The sequence below is a fragment of the Pseudorca crassidens genome, chromosome 8, assembly GCF_039906515.1.
Source record: "Pseudorca crassidens isolate mPseCra1 chromosome 8, mPseCra1.hap1, whole genome shotgun sequence".
In the NCBI taxonomy this organism is placed as follows: Eukaryota; Metazoa; Chordata; class Mammalia; order Artiodactyla; family Delphinidae; genus Pseudorca; species Pseudorca crassidens.
Window position 1 is genome coordinate 74436655 of NC_090303.1, and position 18906 is coordinate 74455560.

General features: G+C 40.0%; 1 protein-coding gene across 3 annotated transcripts in view; it reads left to right on the top strand.

Annotated features, from left to right (window-relative positions):
• Positions 1-18906, top strand: part of MET (MET proto-oncogene, receptor tyrosine kinase) — a 128025-nt gene that overhangs the window by 55885 nt on the left and 53234 nt on the right. For all 3 annotated transcript variants that reach the window (XM_067746801.1, XM_067746802.1, XM_067746803.1), the window contains exon 3: positions 13507-13698. In XM_067746801.1, the coding sequence (XP_067602902.1) occupies positions 13507-13698 (192 nt within the window). The remainder of the gene's footprint in view (positions 1-13506; positions 13699-18906) is intronic.

The following is an 18906-nucleotide window of genomic DNA, read 5'->3' on the forward strand; positions in this document are numbered from 1 at the left end:
CAGAAGACCTCAGACCTCCCAAAAGGCAAGAAACTCCCCACATAACTGGGTAGGGTAAAAGAAAAAACAGAGACAAAAGAATAGCGACGGGACCTGCACCAGTGGGAGGTAACTGTGAAGGAGGAGAGGTTTCCACACACTAGGAGGCCCCTTGGCGGGCAGAGACTGCAAATGGCAGAGTGGGGAAGCTTCGGGGCCACCGAGGAGAGCGCAGCAACTAGGGTGCGGAGGGCAAAGCAGAGAGATTCCCGCACAGAGGATCAGTGCTGACCGGCACTCACCAGTCCGAGAGGCTTGTCTGCTCACCCGCCGGGACGGGTGGGGCCTGGGAGCTGAGGCTCAGGCTTTGGTCGGATCCCAGGGAGAAGACTGGGGTTGGCTGCCTGAACACAGCCTGAGGGGGGTCTAGTGTGCCACAACTAGCTGGGAGGGAGTCTGGGAAAAAGTCTGGAGCTGCCAAAGAGGCAAGAGACTTTGTCTTGCCTTTCTGTTTCATGGTGCGCGAGGAGAGGGGATTCAGAGCACCGCGTTAAGGAGCTCCAGAGACAGGCGTGAGCCGCGCCTATCAGCACGGACCCCAGAGACAAGCGTGAGACTCAAAGGCTGCTGCTGCCGCCACCAAGAAGCCTGTGTGCAAGCACAGGTCACTATACACACCTCCCCTCTTGGGAGCCTTGCAGCCCGCCACTGCCAGGGTCCTGAGATCCAGGGACAACTTCCCCAGGAGAACACACGGCGGCCTCAGGCTGGTGCAATGTAATGCTGGTCTCTGCTGCTGCAGGCTCGCCCCACATCCGTACCCCTCCTTCCCCCCGGCCTGAGTGAGCCAGAGCCCCTGAATCAGCTGCTCCTTTAACCCCGTCCTGTCTGAGCGGGAACAGACGCCCTCAGGTGACCTACATGCAGAGGCGGGGCCAAATCCAAAGCTGAACCCCGGGAGCTGTGCAAACAAAGAAGAGAAAGGGAAGTCTCTCCCAGCATCCTCAGGAGCAGCGGATTAATTCTCCACGATCAAATTGATGTACCCTGCATCTGTGGAATACCTGAATAGAAAATGAATCATCCCAAATTGAGGAGGTGGACTTTGGGAGCAACGACTTTTTTTTTTTTCCCCTTTTTCTCTTTTTGTGAGTGTGTATGTATATGCTTCTGTGTGTGATTTTCTCTGTATAGCTTTCTTTTACCATTTGTCCTATGGTTCTGTCAGTCCGTTTTTGTTTTTTTTTAGTTTAGTTTTGTTTTCTTAGTATACTTTTTAGCACTTGTGATCATTGGTGGACTTGTTTGTCGGTTTGGCTGCTCTCTTCTTTCTTTTTTTTTTTTTTTTTTTTACTTAAAAAAATTTTTAATAGTTATTTTTTATTTTAATAACTATTTTATTTTATTTTATCTTCTACTTTGTTTCTTTCTCTTTTTTTCCCCTTTTATTCTGAGCCATGTGGATGACAGACTCTTGCTACTCCAGCCAGGCATCAGAGCTGTGCGTCTGAGGTGGGAGAGCCAAGTTCAGGACACTGGTCCACAAGAGACCTCCCAGATCCAAGTAAAATCAAACAGCGAAAGCTTTCTCAGATATCTCCATCTCAATGCTAAGACCCAGCTCTACTCAACGACCAGCAAGCTACAGTGCTGGACACCCTGTGCCAAACAACTAGCAAGACAGGAACACAACCCTATGCATTAGCAGAGAGGCTGCCTAAAATCATAATAAGGCCACAGACACCCCAAAAAACACCAGCAGATGTGGACCTGCCCACCAGAAAGAAGATCCAGCCTCATCCACCAGAAAACAGGCACTAGTCCCCTCCACCAGGAAGCCTACACAACCCACTGAACCAAGCTTAGCCACTGGGGACAGACACCAAAAACAACATGAAATACGAACCTGCAGGCTACAAAAAGGAGACCCCAAACACAGTAAGTTAAGCAAAATGAGAAGACAGAGAAACACACAGCAGATGAAGGAGCAAGGCAAAAACACACCAGGCCTAACAAATGAAGAGGAACTAGACAGTCTACCTGTAAAAGAATTCAGAATAATGATAGTAAACATGATCCAAAATCCTGGAAATAGAATGAAGAAAATACAAGAAACATTTAACAAGGACCTAGAAGAACTAAAGAGCAAACAAACAGTGATGAACAACACAATAAATGAAATTAAAAATTCTCTAGAGGGATCCATAGCAGAAAAACTGAGGCAGAAGAACGGATAAGTGACCTGGAGGATAAAATAGTGGAAATAACTACTGCAGAGCAGAATAAACAAAAAAGAATGAAAAGAATTCAGGACAGTCTCAGAGACCTTTGGGAAAACATTAAATGCACCAACATTCGAATTATAAGTGTCCCAGAAGAAGAAGAGAAAAAGAAAAAGATGAGAAAATATTTGAAGAGATTATAGTTAAAAACTTCCCTAATATGGGAAAGGAAATAGTTAATCAAGTCCAGGGAGCACAGAGAGTCCCATACAGGATACATCCAAGGAGAAACACACCAAGACACATATTAACCAAACTATCAAAAATTAAATACAAAGAAAAAATACTGAAAGCAGCAAGGGAAAAATGACAGATAACGCACAAGGGAATCCCCATAAGGTTAACAGCTGATCTTTCAGCAGAAATTCTGCAAGCCAGAAGGGAGTGGCAGGATATATTTAAATTGATGAAGGAGAAAAACCTATAACCAAGATTACTCTACCCAGCAAGGATCTCATTCAGATGAGGCAGAGAAATTAAAACCTTTACAGACAAGCAAAAGCTAAGAGACAAGCAAAAGCTAAGAGAATTCAGCACCACCAAACCAGCTTTACAACAAATGCTAAAGGAACTTCTCTAGGCAGGAAACACAAGAGAAGGGAAAGACCTACAATAACAAACCTAAAACAATTAAGAAGATGGTAATAGGAACATACATATCGATAATTACCTTATTTGTAAATGGATTAAATTCTCCTACCAAAAGACATAGACTGGCTGAATGGATACAAAAACAAGACCCATATATATGCTGTCTACAAGAGACCCACTTCAGACCTAGGGATACATACAAACTGAAAGTAAGAGGATGGAAAAACATATTCCATGCAAATGGAAATCAGAAGAAAGCTGGAGTAGCAATTCTTATGTCAGACAAAATAGACTTTAAAACAGAGACTATTACAAGAGACAAAGAAGGACACTACATAATAATCAAGGGATCAATCCAAGAGGAAGATATAACAATTGTAAATATTTAAGCACCCAACATAGGAGCACTTCTATACATAAGGCAAATACTAACAGCCATAAAATGGGAAATCGACAGTAACACAATCATAGTAGGGGACTTTAACACCCCACTTTCACCAAAGGACAGATCATCCAAGCTGAAAATAAATAAGGAAACACAAGCTTTAAATGATACATTAAACAAGATGGACTTAATTAATATTTATAGCACATTCCATCCAAAAGCAACAGAATACACATTCTTCTCAAGTGCTCATGGAACATTCTCCAGGATAGATCATATCTTGGGTCACAAATCAAGCCCTGGTAAATTTAAGAAAATTGAAATCGTATCAAGTATCTTTTCCGACCACAACACTATGAGACTAGATATCAATTACAGGAAAAAATCTGTAAAAAATATAAACACGTGGAGGCTAAACAATACACTATTTAATAACCAAGAGATCACTGAAGAAATCAAAGAGGAAGTCAAAAAAATACCTAGAAACAAATGACAATGAAAACACGATACCCAAAACCTGTGGGATGCAGCAAAAGCAGTTCTAAGAGGGAAGTTTATAGCAATACAATCCTACCTTAAGAAACATCTCAAATAAACAACCTAACCTTACACCTAAAGCAATTAGAGAAAGAAGAACCCCAAAGTTAGCAGAAGGAAAGAAATCATAAATATCAGAAATAAATGAAAAATAAATGAAGGAAACGATAGCAAACATCAATAAAACTAAAAGCTGGTTCTTTGACAAGATAAACAATATTGATAAACCATTAGCCATATTCATCAAGAAATAAAGGGAGAAGACAAATCAATAGAATTAGAAATTAAAAAGAAGTAACAACCGACACTGCCGAAATACAAAGGATCATGAGAGATTACTACAAGGAACTATATGCCAGTAAAATGGACAATCTGGAAGAAATGGACAAATTCTTAGAAATGCACAACCTTCTGAGACTGAACCAGGAAGAAATAGAAAATATGAACAGACCAATCAAAAGCACTGAAATTGAAACTGTGATTAAAAATCTTCCAACAAACAAAAGCCCAGGACCAGATGGCTTCACAGGGGAATTCTATCAAACATTTAGGGAAGAGCTAACGCCTATCCTTCTCAAACTCTTCCAAAATATAGCAGAGGGAGAAACACTCCCAAACTCATTCTATGAGGCCACCATCACCCTATACCAAACCAGACAAAGATGTCACAAAGAAAGAAAACTACAGGCCAATATCACTGATGAACATAGATGCAAAAATCCTCAACAAAATACTAGCAAACAGAATCCAACAGCACATTAAAAGGATCATACACCATGATCAAGTGGGGTTTATCCCAGGAATGCAAGGATTCTTCAATGTAGGCAAATCAATCAATGTGATACACCATATTAACAATTTGAAGGAGAAAAACCATATGATCATCTCAATAGATGCAGAGAAAGCTTTGGACAAAATTCAACACCCATTTATGATAAAAACCCTGCAGAAAGTAGGCATAGAGGGAACTTACCTCAACATAATAAAGGCCATATATGACAAACCCACAGCCAACATCACCCTCAATAGTGAAAAACTGAAACCATTTCCACTAAGATCAGGAACAAGACAAGGTTGCCCACTCTCACCACTGTTATTCAACATAGTTTTGGAGGTTTTAGCCACAGCAACCACAGAAGAAAAAGAAATAAAAGGAATCCAAATCAGAAAAGAAGAAGTAAAGCTGTAACTGTTTGCAGATGACATGATACTATACATAGGGAATCCTAAAGATGCTACCAGAAAACTACCAGAGCTAATCAATGAATTTGGTAAAGTAGCAGGATACAAAATTAATGCACAGAAATCTCTTGCATTCCTCTACACTAATGATGAAAAATCTGAAAGTGAAATTAAGAAAACACTGCCATTTACCATTGCAACAAAAAGAATAAAATAACTAGGAATAAACCTACCTAAGGAGACAAAAGACCTATATGCAGAAAATTATAAGACACTGTTGAAAGAAATTAAAGATGATACAAATAGATGGAGAGATATACCATGTTCTTGGACTGGAAGAATCAACATTGTGAAAATGACTATACTACCCAAAGCAAACTACAGAGTCAATGCAATCCCTATCAAACTACCACTGGCATTTTTCACAGAACTAGAACAAAAAAATTCACAATTTTTATGGAAACACAAAAGACCCTTAATAGCCAAAGCAATCTTGAGAGTGAAAAACGGAGCTGGCGGAATAAGGCTTCCTGACTTCAGACTATACTACAAAGCTACAGTAATCAAGACAATATGGTACTGGCACAGAAACAGAAATATAGATCAATGGAACAGGATAGAAAGCCCAGAGGTAAACCCATGCACATATGGTCACCTTATCTTTGATAAAGGAGGCAAGAATGTAGAGTGGAGAAAAGACAGCCTCTTCAATAAGTGGTTCTGGGAAAACTGGACAGCTACATGTAAAAGAATGAAATTAGAACACTTCCTAACACCACACACAAAAATAAACTCAAAATGGATTAAAGACCTAAATGTAAGGCCAGACACTATAAAACTCTTAGAGGAAAACATAGGCAGAACACTCTGTGACATAAATCACAGCAAGATCCTTTTTGCCCCACCTCCTAGAGAAATGGAAATAAAAACAAAAATAAACAAATGGGACCTAATGAAACTTAAAGCTTTTGCACAGCAAAGGAAACCATAAACAAGGCGAAAAGACAACCCTCAGAATGGGAGAAAATATTTGCAAATGAAGCAACTGACAAAGGATTAATCTCCAAAATGTACAAGCAGCTCATGCAGCTCAATATCAAAACAGCAAACAACCCAATCCAAAAATGGGCAGAAGACTTAAATAGACATTTCTCCAAAGAAGATATACCAATTGCCAACAAACACATGAAAGAATGCTCAACATCATTGATCATTAGAGAAATGCAAATCAAAACTTCAACGAGGTATCATCTCTCACCGGTCAGAATGGCCATCATCAAAAAATCTACAAACAATAAATGCTGGAGAGGGTGTGGAGAAAAGGGAACCCTCTTGCACTGTTGATGGTTATGCAAATTGATACAGCCACTATGGAGAACAGTTTGGAGATTCCTTAAAAAACTACAAATAGAACTACCATATGACCCAGCAATCCCACTACTGGGCATATACCCTGAGAAAACCATAATTCAAAAAGAGTCATGTACCAACATGTTCATTGCAGCTCTGTTTACAATAGCCAGGACATGGAAGCAACCTAAGTGTCCATCAACAGATGAACGGATAAAGAAAACGTGGCACATATATACAATGGAATATTACTCAGCCATAAAAAGAAACGAAATTGAGTTATTTGTAGTGAGGTGGATGGATCTGGAGTCTGTCATACAGAGTGAAGTAAGTCAGAAAGAGAAAAATACCGTATGTTAACACATATATATGGAATCTAAAAAAAAAAAAATTGTCATGAGGAACCTAGGGAATAAAGACACAGACCTACTAGAGAATGGACTTGAGGATACGGGGAGGGGGAAGGGTAAGCTGGGACAAAGTGAGAGAGTGGCATGGACATATATACACTACCAAACGTAAAATAGCTAGTGGGAAGCAGCCGCATAGCACCGGGAGATCAGCTCGGTGCTTTGTGACCACCTAGAGGGGTGGGAGGGAGGGAGACGCAAGAGGGAAGAGATATGGGGACTTATGCATATGTATAACTGATTCACTTTGTTATAAAGCAGAAACTAATACACGATTTTAAAGCAATTATACTCCAATAAAGATGTTAAAGAAAAAAAAAGTTGGGGTGGAGAGAGTATTTAATCGGCTCTCTTCACTTTCTTCCCTCCCATTTTTTCACTGTTTTCTTTAAAATTTATTTTTATAATGATATAGTAATATATACAAAAGAATAATGTACTATATACATGTATGTATTGTGAGTGTGTATGCAAAATAAAACAGATACTGATTCTCTACCACGAAGCTGAAAAAAGAGAATATTACCAATGCCTTTGAAGGCCTCATGTGTCGCACCCAGTCTTATTCCTACCTTCCTGCCCCAGAAAAGTGGGTAAACGGCAATTGTGAATTGTTCATCTTTCCCTTGCCTTTACTTGTGCTACACATGTGTATAACCTAAACAACGTATTGTACTGGATGATTTTATTTCTTTTTCCCTCTTGACTCAAGTATCTAGAGCTCTATGGTATCTTCCTGTGCCCTTGTACTATCCACTATTCTTATTCTTTGTCACTGTTTCCCCTCCCCCATCCAATAAAACACATTACTTTTTTTTTTTTTTTTAGCTGAGTGGGGTCTTAGTTGCCTCACGGGCTTTCTCTAGTTGCAGCAAGCGGGGGCTACTCTTTGTTAAGGTGCGCAGACTTCTCATTGCGGTGGCTTCTCTTGTTGCAGAGCACAGGCTCTAGGCGCACAGGCTTCAGTGGTTGTGGCACACAGGCTCAGTAGTTGTGGCTCGCGGGTTCTAGAGCACAGGCTCAGTATTTGTGGTGCACCGGCTTTGTTGCTTCGCGATATGTGGGATTTTCCCAGACCAGGGATCGAACCATGTTCCTTTCATTGGCAGGCAGATTCTTAACCCCCGCGCCACCAGGGAAGTCCCAAAACACATTACTTCTGTCATTCAAAAGACATCGTAAAGAGAGACTTTAGGAGAGAGCCAGCCTTCAGGTTTACGTGAGCAGGGAGTGGGTGTCAGTGGCCAGCGGGAGGGGGCCATCAGCTGCCAAAGTAAATGCAAGAATCCAAAAATGGGAAGGGTCTTGTGTCAGGATAGTCACTCTGAGATTCCCATGGTGTCCTAGATGGTCACCTGACCATCTTAATGGAAAATCTTAATGCCTTAGTGGAAAAAAGACTAAGCATGTTAATCAAGGCAGGTTAGGATGTCATACTAAGGAGACTGGACTTTTCCTGCAGGCCTTTGGGAAGCAATTAAAATTTTGAAGAAGGAAGTAACTGCTTCAAGGCAGATGAGATGGGAGACAGGAAGGCCAGTGAGGAACACCTATCCTGGGGCAGGCGTGCAGGGGTGGCTGGAGAGCTGCACAGGAGAGACACTGCAGACAGAGTTGAGCGAGACCTAGAAACTGCTTGGATGTGAGAGATGCTGGAGAAAGATGAGTTGGTGATGGCTGAAATTTCGAGTGACCGGGATGGAATAATGTCGTTAACCAAAATAGGTGACAAAGAGGTAAATTTGAGAGCCATGCTAACTAGAGCAGCCCAAAATGCTAGTGGTCATTTCTGTGCCATGGTCCAGAAAATAATGATTAATTCCAGCCTTTCTCTCAGAAAAGGAATCAGGGGTGGGCAAATCTATGAATACATTTCCTTCTTTGAAGCGTTGTGGGTTTACGTGTTAAATGATAACTTTCGTTAAGTGATTCCAACTCTCTTAGAGTTACAACTTCCCTAACTTTCAGTTTCTCATACATAAAGTGAGGGACTGGAGTAAGATGGTCTCTAAGGCCCTTTCCATTTTTATAATTGTACAACTCTCGGAACTTTGCCCAGAATAGTAAACAGTAGCAAAAGCAATTCATGAGCTTGAGAGTCAGAGAGAGTTAAATTCGAATGCCTGTTCCAGTGTGAACCTGTGGCCACCACCTTTGGCTGCCCTGCGTCTCCTCCTGAAACTCAGTGTGATAAAACCTCCCAGGGCTGCTGTGAGTCTGCTTGTACGTGAAAATGCCCAACTCAGTGCCTGGCACAGTGTAGGTGCAGGGTAAAGATTGATTTCCTCCCTCCCTTCCTTCCTTCCTTCCTTCTTCCTCCCTTTGTTACCAAAGAGAGAGCATTAGTCTGGCTCCTCAACTGGTGCTGGGGGAAAACTTTCTCTGTAGGCTCTTCTGCAGTGCCCCAAAGCAGCTGTTGTACCAGAGAACTGCTTTTCACCAGATATGTTCACTTTTACCCCCAAACACGAGACCTTTGGCTTTAAGAGAAGCACGAGTGGCAAGGAGAGGGTAGTGGGTCTGTAGTTGTTCTTCCAGCTGGACACAGTCCCACTCCAACATCACACCAGGAACTGTGTGTAAAGTGGTGAGAAGTCACCCCATCTTTCCTGCACAAATGAGCAACAAACACGTTCACTCGTTACCTGTAAGGGACATGGTGAATCAGATGGAGTATTTACAAGATACCTTACCTTTGCAATGCTGAGAGTTTAAACCAAGGCTCCCTCTAATAGTTAAAGGTCTAACTATTCAAGCATAACGACAGCCCGCAGCTCTGTAAGCCAGTTCCTGCCACACTGACCCCAGGCGTCGAGTTTATCAGGATTCTCAGCAGGAAGAGACAAGGAGTAGTCCCCCTCTCCTGCAGTGAACACTGGAATGTTACGTTTTCCTCGAAGTTAGTGCCCCTCTCCTGCAGATCTCAGCTGAGGAGAAAATGAAAAAGAAAAAGGTTGGGGTCCCCTGGCTTCTGAAATTTGAATGCCACTTGACCCTGACATGATGTTGGGTTTTCGGCTCCATTGCACAATTTTTTAAGATCAAGGAGCTCTGTACATCCTATTCCAACATTGTTCAGTGTTTCTATACTTTGGAATTTGTTTGTGGGGGGGTGGGGGACAGGAATCCCTCTCAGTCCTTGAGGAAGCACCATTTAGAGACCTTACTGTTTCCTGAAGGAGAAGCCTTGAAGTGTGGAGTATAAATATTGCATTAACTCTGATGCAGAGTTCTACACTTATTAAGCCTTACATGTGAGAAAACAGACACATAGAAGCTAAAGTTCTGGTCCTGTTTCTCTCCCTTCATTTAGAAAAGATCAGTGAGGTCCTGCAGGTTTGCAGACACTCAGATGCATCTAAACCTCTGTTCTCCAGCTCGCCCTATTCAGCAAGGCAGACCACAAAGCAAGCTGGGGAGGCAAATGAGCTTTATGCCTGGTTACTTTGCAAACTGGAGTATAATTGCATTCATTTTTCAGCAGGCAGTTGTTAAATACCTACAGTGTGCTAGGCAGTGTACACAGTGGGGATAAAAGATAAATGAGACAGTTCCTGGACTCTTGTTGATAGTAGGCTGCTACTAGTTTACAATCTAAGACTCTACTCCACAATTTGCCAATTGTTTTATATGCTGATGAATCCATCATATCTCCACCAGCACCGAACCCCAAGTCAAGTCTGAGGCTTTAAAGTTCCCAGAATGCCACCTAGACATTGGAAAAAAGGGAGAACAAGAAATGAACAAAATCACAGAAGCTGACTCTGAAGAGCAGCCACCTCTGTAACGGAATACTTCAGAAGGGCTTTGATTTAAAAATGTCCTCTGCTCCTTTAAGAAGCTTCCCTGGTTCTAGCACTCTCTGCAAAATGGATGATTGATCACCAATGGAAACTTAATTACCAATTAATTGGTAACTATTGAACTGACAGTACATCTCAGTTATCTGCTACTCCTCAGAGCAATCTATAGCACTTTAGTGAAGAAAAGTTTCCAATTAAATAGTAAAATAGCACTCATAAATATATCAAAAAATGTCTAGAACTAGAACATCTTATTAAAAGTCATAGGTTTAGCATCTCTGAGACTCTCTGTTTGCTAACGTATCACCATTTAAAATAAAAAAGTAGCTGTTGCTGTATAAAACAGGATGTTAGGTGATATTTAACCATAAAAGTTAATACATGTAAGAACTTTGCATTCTATGTGACAGAAGTTTGACATTAAGGAGTAAGGTTATTTTACATAAGGGTAACTAAATTTTTTATTTCAGTTTGTTCTTAAGCACTAAGTTGGTTTGAAATATGCTCTAACAACTTTCTGATTATTACAAATATAATAGGACAATAATAGAAAATCTCTAATCTTCAAATCATTTTCCTGGACTTGTAGCTACATACAAAGATGTGTAAAACTGAGCTGTTTCTCTCTTTCTTCAAGTTAGACTTTGTCTTCTTTATACACCTTCTTGCCCCCCATTATCTTCCCCAAAGTTACCAATTTGCAATGATCTTGTCAGGACAGTCGGGGTCAGTCACTCCATTTGTCCCTTATAAACTCATAAACTATCCCTATTCCTGAAAAAAAAAATAGCTTTAGTAATATTGGTTCATATCTTCACACTCATTCCCCATCTACCCATAATTGATTTACTTACTTGTTCATTTATTCAATTAGTATTTATTAAACATCTACTATGTGTGATATTTCATCTACTACTAGCAATACAGTGGTAAACAAGCAGGGTCCCTAAAGACAGGGAGCCACTTGGGAGAAGTCTCACATCACTCTTATATCACACAAGCGAATAGTAGTTGCAGCTATAATGAGTGCTATTTCACATAGTAAATGGTATTATGACAGTCTATAATAGAAGCATTTGACCTAGATATTGGGGTCAGGGCAGGCCTTCTGAGGAACTGATGACAAGCTGAGATCTGAAGGAGGCATTGGAGGTGGAAAGAGCATTCCAGGCAGAGGGAACAGCATGTGCAGAGGCCCTGTCATGGAGGACACATAGCTATTTAGAGAACTAAGAGAAGGCCAGCTCACTGGAGCATAGAGAGCAAGGAAGAACACAGCGCAGGGTGAGTCTGGAGAATTTGAGCAGGAACCAGATGATGCAGGATCCAATGGGGCATGTTAAAAGTTTTGTCCTTGATCCCGAAGAGCGGTGGGGAAATGTTCAGTGTTTTAAGCAGAGTGACATGATGAGATTTGTGGTTTAAAAAGAAAATTTGGCTGCAGTGTGGAGAATGGACCTAGAAAGAGATTAGATGAGATTGGACGGGGCAGGTCCAGTTAAGAAGCCATTGTCATAGTTCAGGAAAGGACGGAGGTGCCTTCGATGAAGGTTGCCGTGGTAGAGATAGAGAAAACTGTAGAGACCCAGGAGATATTTAGAAAGTGCAATTGATGGGAATTGGTGATGGACTGTGTATGGGGAGGAATGACGGATGACACTTAGATTTCTGACTTGTGCACCTGGAGAAATGGTGCAGCCATTTGCTGGGGTGCATTATATCACAAGGTCAGGCATGGGGGAAGATTGTGTTTTCTACTTTGGTCATGTTGAGCCTGAGGTCTTTGAGACATCTGAGTTCAGATTTCATAGGCAGTTTGATAAATGCACAGTCAGCTCAGAGGAGCAAGTTAGCCTGGAGGTACAAATGTGAGTGTCAACTAAATAGAGTAAAACTGAGATATCCTGGGTGGGGAGTATGAAGAGTGAGTGAGCAGAGGAGCAGCCCTAGGATGGAGTCTTGAGAAACTCTAACATTGACAGGCAAGCATGGATGGTCCTGCAAAGGAGACAAATGTTACAATCTGAGAAGTAGTAGAAGGAAGACCAGCAGACTGAAGTGTCAAGGTGAAGGGAGGGATCCATAGTACTTAAATTGTCATGTATTAGTGAACAATATTCTTTAAATCCTTTCACTTAAAGTTAAAGCTAAAAGATAAATACCTGATTTAGTGGTAATTGCCTTTTAGTTAGCTGGTTAACAAAGCATTTGATGCACAACTTTTACATTTTTGGAGCCTTTCACCATAATGAGGACAAATACTCTGTGTTCTCTGTGCTGGGTTCTATTATAAGAGATTTCTGTAAACTAGTTCATTTAATCTTTACAACAGCTCTGTAAGGTAAGTACTTTTCTGTAATTCTCTCAATTTTACAAATGGAGGAACTATAACAGAGATAACATGGATTTCACAAACACAGGGAGGTTATAGAAATTACATACAACGAGTAACCATTAAGGACCAGGGTTCAATGCAGGCACCTAGGTCTGGAGTCTGTGCTCTGCCACTTCCCCATGAATTATCCGCACCACCCCACTGCGCACAAATGCACACGTTTTAAAATACAATGTCCTAGTGTGATTCTGACATTTATGATTATTCGAGTTGATATTCATCTCATTGGACTTGCCTGCTAGAAGCATTACCTTCATATCCAGGCCTGAAACATTCATAGTTTTGTTTTTCTTTTACTAGCATCAGCTAAGTTCCATTTTTATGTACGTACATATCAAACCATGATACAAACTGTGAGGGAAAGATTTGCCCCTGGTTTTAGAGTCTGTATATACACAGCAGCACCTACTGGTACTAGAGTCATTTAGGTCACTAGAATTGTTTCTGCCTCTCCGGGACTATTTGTGTATTTGCAAACTGTCTATTATCCTTGCCATTCCCTCCAAGCTCTAAAAAGACACACCAAAAAGGTTTCTTAATAGCTTGCTCACATCTGGACTCACATTAATTCTATGACCATATTTTATTCCAGACACTTTTGAGAAATTCATCAGGCTGCGAAGTGCGCAGTGATGAATACCGAACGGAGTTTACCACAGCTTTGCAGCGCGTTGACTTATTCATGGGCCAGTTCAACCAAGTCCTCTTAACATCTATATCCACCTTTATTAAAGGAGACCTCACCATCGCTAATCTTGGAACGTCAGAGGGTCGATTCATGCAGGTACATACTTTCTGAGAGTGGCTGTGTCTGTTTTATCCGGTGTTATGCAGTTAATTTCCTTCTCTTTTTACAGTAAGGTGTTTGCAAATACTGTAAGTGAGAATCACAGTGGAAGCTAGAGGCATAGACTGAAAGCAAAACAATGAAGCTTGGTCCACTTTTTATGAAATGTATGGCCTATTTTCCGTTGTTAAATTCTTAAAGCTTTCAGTTTAAATGTGGTTGCTTTAATTTTCTTGCCTGGAATGGTTTGGGGTTTTTTTTTCCATTCATGATTTCTATCACATGATTGGAAAATAAAATGAAACAATTAAAGCGCTTCCAGGCGATGTTTTCCTATTTCAAGGGAAGCTACGGATCAAAAGAGAGCTATTGTGTGAACCGTGCGTCTCCATGAGAAGAAACATTCACATCATTGAGAAATATTGGCAGGAGTTAGGAAGGGACGTTATCATCTAAATCCCATTGTAACTCCAGTTCTCCTGATTCTGCAAAATGATGGGATCAGACACAAAAAAGTGCAAACACTGGGGAAAAAAGATCCGGATTTTGTTAAGAAATACCTTTAATGGATAGCAACAGTATTTCCATACAATAAAAGTTCACATTTCAGACTTGCAGTTATCGTGTCCCCTAGATACAAGAACCCTAGCACTTTGCAGAAATTAAAATGCTCTCGTGTTGGGTCTGTTTTGCTGCTTTAATAGTTATTGGTAGTGCTTTCAACATGAGTTCATTAGTAGATTCTTGGTTAAGGCACAGTGACAATGGTATCTATTGGAAATGTTGACTTTCCACAAAGACTAGAAATTTCTTTTAAAGAAGGATGTTTATTTCATAATCATCTGACATAATTAACAGCCCAGTCCGGCAATGACTTTTAGTAAACGAATTGAGGACGATGATGTTTTCCTATGACTTGCCCGTCTGTACATTCTCTATCTGTATTCTTTAACAAATATACACTGTCTTATAGCAGTCTGGGTACTGATCAAATGTTTTTCTTCTACTAGTGGGCATGGTGGAATTTTTTCAAAATCATGAAACGTGTAAATACAACTTTCCCACCTCAAAATGAATCATATATTGTAGATCCTGTTATCTAAAGAATCCCACACTTGGTCTCCCCTCCTCCTATTGCTTCACAATTAACTACACTTTTGCTCCCACTCCCCCAGCCCAGTGTTCTTATTCACCCACTTCAGAACATTCAATGCTGTCCTTAACTCCTCAAAATGGGAAGGAGAGATGCCCAGTCTCCTCCCACACAGACAAGCACTCTAACATATTTGAAATATGATCGTACCTATTATCCTTGTAAAATGTGTTTGTTATGTGATGTTTATATGTGTTTTTAGTTCACGTTGATGTTATTCTGTAGAATTCCAAGAAAAATCTAAAGGAGGATGACTGAATTCCTCTATTGAATTCCTATTGTGTTCACTATGTTGATTTGCTTCCCTTTATCTTTTTTCTGCTTTTCTTTTTTTCTTAATTGTCTAATACCTCACCAATCCAGTTCCATATTAATAAACTTTCTACAGTCACTTTAGGTCTGACACTTTTTCACATCATAAGGTTCCTAGCCTATTTCCAGATTCTAAAGAATTCCATTTTTAGATAGATTGCTTTAATAGCTAAGTAAATTCTACTGTGTGACAGATTTCACAACCCAAGTGATATGTTATATACATCAGTCTCATTATAAAAGAAATGCTTTAACATTTCTATTAAAAATGTAACAAATGTTTTATTCTTGTCTCCCAGCATTTTCATAAAAGAAGCCATAGTACACCTTTGCATCCATAACACCAAAGATGAAAATAAGTATATGAGTAGATATTTATTTTATGAAAAGCACTGATATCCTTGATTTTTTTTTTTAAACCAGGTGGCTCTTAATTCATCAAATATGTATCAAGAAGGTACTAACTTTGCTTTACTAGGCAAGTAAGTGCAGCAAAGGAAGCAGTGACACAGAACCTGCCTCTGAGGAACTGAAATTTCAGTAGGGGAAATAAAAACATGTATCTGACACGAAGAGTAGAGAAAACAAAGACATAAAAAACACAGGGCTACTGAAACCCACAAAGAGAGGATCTCTTTCTCTGACACTTGCCCAGAAGAATTCCATTTAGTAAAATTTTATGTAAATAAACCTCAACCATTTAAAGGATAAAAGAGTCAACATCACTGAAACCCAGTTTGTTTACAGCAAATAAAGTGGAGGCGGAGTCAGGAGTGCAGCAGAAATTTGGGGACCATCCAGCTTAATCTATCCAAGCGGTAACCTGCCAAGTTCTGTAAATGTTTTGACTGCACTGAAGTGCTGAATCTGTGGCCAAGCCTAAGTTTCTACAACCCATGTTTTAATAATACTATGAAGTTTCTGTTACAATATAGAAGGGACATAATTTTCCCAAAGACAGCTGCCATACATGAAAAGGAATAGAAAAATGATTTTACTTCCTTCCTACCCTGAAGCCTAAAGGCAAAGTTGCTTTGCAAATGTTTTCTCCCAAGAGTTTGCAGCTGTTTCTGCCTTTCCTATTGTGCTTATGTTCAACTCTGACTGGGAATACAAGCTTCAGCCCCAGCTGTCGGGTGCAAAGTGAATCAGGTATTTCACAGTGGTTATTTGATTAGAAAGAATTATATTGTTTAGCTAACAATATTATACGTATGGAAGAGAAGACATTTTTGACATGTTTTTAACATTTAAACGTGTAACTTACACAGGTGCAGCTATGTCTAAATATACTAATGTGTACATACATTCAAGTCTATCTGTAGAGCTATGTCAGTGTAGATATAGATTTCAAAAACAGTTTTTATTTGTGTGATCACTCTGGGATGCTCTGAAGTAAAATAATATGATAAGCAATGTTTGAGATAGTATAAGTAAACAGTAAGAACACGCCTTCTTACGAATTTTGGAGGCAGAGCGGATGTAGAAAAGAACAAGGCTGGGGAACATGAGCACAGTGTGCAGGGCTACATGGGAGAGGGAAGCAGGATACTCATGAAGATCACAGGACTAATCACAGGGATTGCCCACATCTCCCCTTCTGAGCTCCTCATCTAATCTACATCCAAAAACAATGCTTGCTTGATTTTTTTTTTACAGCACTTATATAAGGCCTTTAATCTCTAGATGCAAGCATCGTTATTAAAATATTTGTGCATGACTGTCAGGCCAGGGAGAGCAAGTGGATGGGGGTGGGGTGGGAGTGGGGAGGCACTTTCAAGACTTGTTGCAAGTTCAGCTCCACATTCACTGGGCAGCTACCTTGTCTATATACAGTGGCCACTGCCTGAGCACTGTCACAGATTTCATTAGGTTCTTTGGCATTATCCTTGCTCTTCTCCCATCACCCTTTCCCCTCTCCCCAATTCCTTGATGCTGTTACCACCCATAACCCCTTTTCTCTTGTGCCTCTTAACTGGACTAGTTGGTCTTAAGCAAGAAACTTCAAGAGGTAGGGACCACCTAAAAAGACATCGTTAGCTCATGATCATTACTTATGACCATCACTTAAAGGATTATGTTAGTAATCAGTGAACTTGACAATAATTACTCACTTCTGGTAAGAAGAATCGATTCATCTATTGACCTCCTGTCTCTAAATTTCTTCAGTTCCTGTGCTGCCATCATGGCATGTCAGTGCTTTGTGCTCGAAGCCTGCAGCATACATTTCATTTGGGATTACTGCTATTTTAGACTATGTAGACACAGATCATCAACTCATCAGTGCTGTGAGCAGCCTGCAGAGACACAGCCAAACAAAGCTTGAACTTGAACATTCCTTTTCAGCGATTGCTAACTTACCCGGCTCCTTTATAAAATGCTCAGATAAAAATATCATCTGCCTGTTTTTAAGGTGCACATCATTGATTTAGTTACATCTCTATAGAATGGTAGCTTTGCTATATTTCTTTAGAGGAAAATATACTTCATGGGTTCTGAAATTTCTTTTGGGAGAAAAAGTACCTGTTGTAAATAATAATTTCAGAGTTATGCCCATAACAAAAAATTAAGCCCAGCTCGTATATAGTCTCCTAAAATGAATTAATGCATGGTCTTGAAATATATATATCTTATAAACTCTTATAGCATAGAAACTTAAAACACCATACATATTTGAAACCATGGGAAAGTGCTAACCTTTTGTTTGTTTTGGGTTTTTTGGTAGCAGGGAATAACTGGAATTTCTTGTTTGGGTGCTTATTTGAAAAAATGGAGAGACATTTTAAAACAGAAAATATATTTATCAGTAGTTTTTTCAAAATTCAGACAGATATACTCTATATATAGATTGGCGAATCCCACAATCATTGTATTTGGAATACTGATTTGAAAGTATTGGATTTTTTTTAATTTTTACAAATTTACTAGCTTATTTGGTTTTTAGATGCTTGAAATTTTTTACAAAGTTCTCAGTTTGGTATTGACTCATTTTGACTCACTCTGACTCATTTCAAAAAGTTGAAACACACATACACATCGGTATTATAATCATTAAAAAAATTGTTTTACTTTTTGTACATACCTGGCCTTTATAGTGTCAGGTTGGTATAGAAGCTCTTGTGCCCACTTACCAAAAAAAGAGTGAAAGAACAGAGCAAAGTTTCATTTAATTCAACTTTTGCCACCTGGTACTTTGTTTTACTACTTCTAATTTTGAGTTGTCAGCACCAATCAGCAATTTCCACTTCTTATGTTTCATTTTTTTAATTCCAGAAAATTAGATGTTTACCTTGGTTGAAACAAAACTCTTTATATCTGATTTCTTTCTAAACAAATACCGATTTCTCTCACATACTTAAGATATACACCTATAGCTGGTGTTTTAGTCAGTTCGGGCTGTTGTAGCAAATTACCATAGACTAGGTGGCTTAAAAAAACAAACATTTATTTCTCACAGTTCTGGAGGCTGAGAATTCCAAGATCAACATGCCAGCAGATCTGGAGTCTAATGAGGGCCTGCTTCCGGGTCCACAGATTGCCATCTTCTCACTGTGTCCTCACGTGGTGGAAAGAGGGCACGAGAACTCTCTGGGGTCCCATTTATAGGGCACTTACCTCATTCATGAGAGCTTCACCCTCACGACCTAAGCAGCATCCAAAGGCCTCATCTCTTCACACCATCACACTGAGGATTAGGATTTCAACATAGGAACTTGGCGGGGGGACACAAATATTCAGTA